Source organism: Triticum urartu, chromosome 5 (genome assembly GCF_003073215.2).
Source record: "Triticum urartu cultivar G1812 chromosome 5, Tu2.1, whole genome shotgun sequence".
Lineage (NCBI taxonomy): Eukaryota > Viridiplantae > Streptophyta > Magnoliopsida > Poales > Poaceae > Triticum > Triticum urartu.
Window position 1 is genome coordinate 253,556,825 of NC_053026.1, and position 1,574 is coordinate 253,558,398.

Genomic DNA, 1,574 nt, shown 5'->3' on the forward strand with positions numbered 1-1,574 from the left:
TCTTTTGTATAGCTAGCTGCAGTGGTCTTCTTTGGTATAGCTAGCTGCAGTGGTCTTTTTTGGTATAGCTAGCTATGGTGGTCTTCTTTTGTATAGCTAGCTGCGGTGGTCTTCTTTTGTATAGCTAGTTGCAGCTAATGTGATGAAGCATGTGGTATTTTGTATATGCATCGTCTTCATGCAACTAATGAATGACATTATGTTTCATGTTTTTTCTCAAACTTAATATTGTATTTGTTTTTTCTATTATGTACAATTTTTATTTCCTTGTAGAACCATGGCCAAAGAAGTAACTACAAGGAGGAGGAATTACTGCACATGGGATGATGAGATGGATGATGCATTGCTTGATGTCTTAGTTGAGCATCACAACAAGGGTGACCATGCCCAAAATGGATGGAAACCACATGTGTACACGCATGCCATGAGGAATGTGAAGGTCAAGTGCAATAAGGATATCACAAAGGATAACATAAGTGGAAGGATGAGGACTTTGGATCATCACTATGAGGTCGTTAGCAAGATCATTTCTCAAAGTGGTTTCGGCTGGGATTGGACCAATAATAGGCTATCAATGGATAGTGATGATGTTTGGGCTAAATATGTGGAGGTAACCATGCATCATGAGTACACATTCTGTATATAGTTTGCATATGTAAAATAACAAGGCAGTAGCTTTACTAGTTTGTGCTTTTTGTGCAGGCTAACAAGGCATGCAAGGAGATAAAGTCTTACAAGACCAACATAATCAAGAACTAGGAGTCCATATGTATCGTATATTCAAAAGATCATGCTAATGGCGATGGTGCGAAGACAGGTGCTGAGATTGCTGCAGAGCCATTAGAAGAACCGATTGAAGTCTCTCCAGAAGTAGCGCCAAAGAGGCAGCGAACAGGTGATGGTATTATTTGTATGCTTGGAGATATGAAGAAGGACTTAGTTGATGCTTTCAAGACAACTGAGCCCATTTGATACATCTCCAATGTATCTATAATTTATGAAGTATTCATGCTATTATATTATCATTCTTGGATGTTTTACAATCATTTTATAGCAACTTTATATCATTTTTTGGGACTAACCTATTGACCCAGTGCCCAGTGACAGTTGATGTTTATTGCTTGTTTTTTACATGGTAGGAAATCAATATCAAACGGAGTCCAAACACCGCAAAACTTTTTCGAGATTTTTTATGGACTAGAACACCCAGGATGGGCCAAAGCAGCACCTGGGGGTGCCCCGAGAGGGGCACAACCCACCAGGGCGTGCCCTAGGGCCCAGGCGCGCCCAGGTGGGTTGTGCCCACCTCGGTGGCCTCCCGCACCCCTTCTTTCGCTATAAATTCCCAAAAATTCCAGAAACCCTCGGGGTTAACCTAGATCAAAAGTTCCGCCGCCGCAAGCCTCTGTAGCCACCGAAAACCAATCTAGACCCAGTTTCAGCACTCTGCCGGAGGGGGAAATCATCTTTGGTGGCCATCTTCATCATCCCGGAGGCCACCACGATGAGGAGGGAGTAGTCCACCCTCGGGGCTGAGGGTTTGTACTAGTAGCTATGTGTTTAATCTCTCTCTC

The 1,574-nt window shown here is 42.9% G+C and overlaps 1 protein-coding gene across 1 annotated transcript; it reads left to right on the plus strand.

The window, feature by feature from the left end:
* The first annotated feature begins 242 nt into the window (after positions 1–242).
* LOC125555864 lies at positions 243–955 on the plus strand. The gene is made up of 2 exons (XM_048718681.1): positions 243–610; positions 703–955. Exons 1-2 carry the CDS (start codon positions 278–280, stop codon positions 757–759), a joined length of 390 nt encoding a protein of 129 aa, XP_048574638.1. The 5' UTR covers positions 243–277; the 3' UTR covers positions 760–955.
* Positions 956–1,574: the final 619 nt, after the last annotated feature.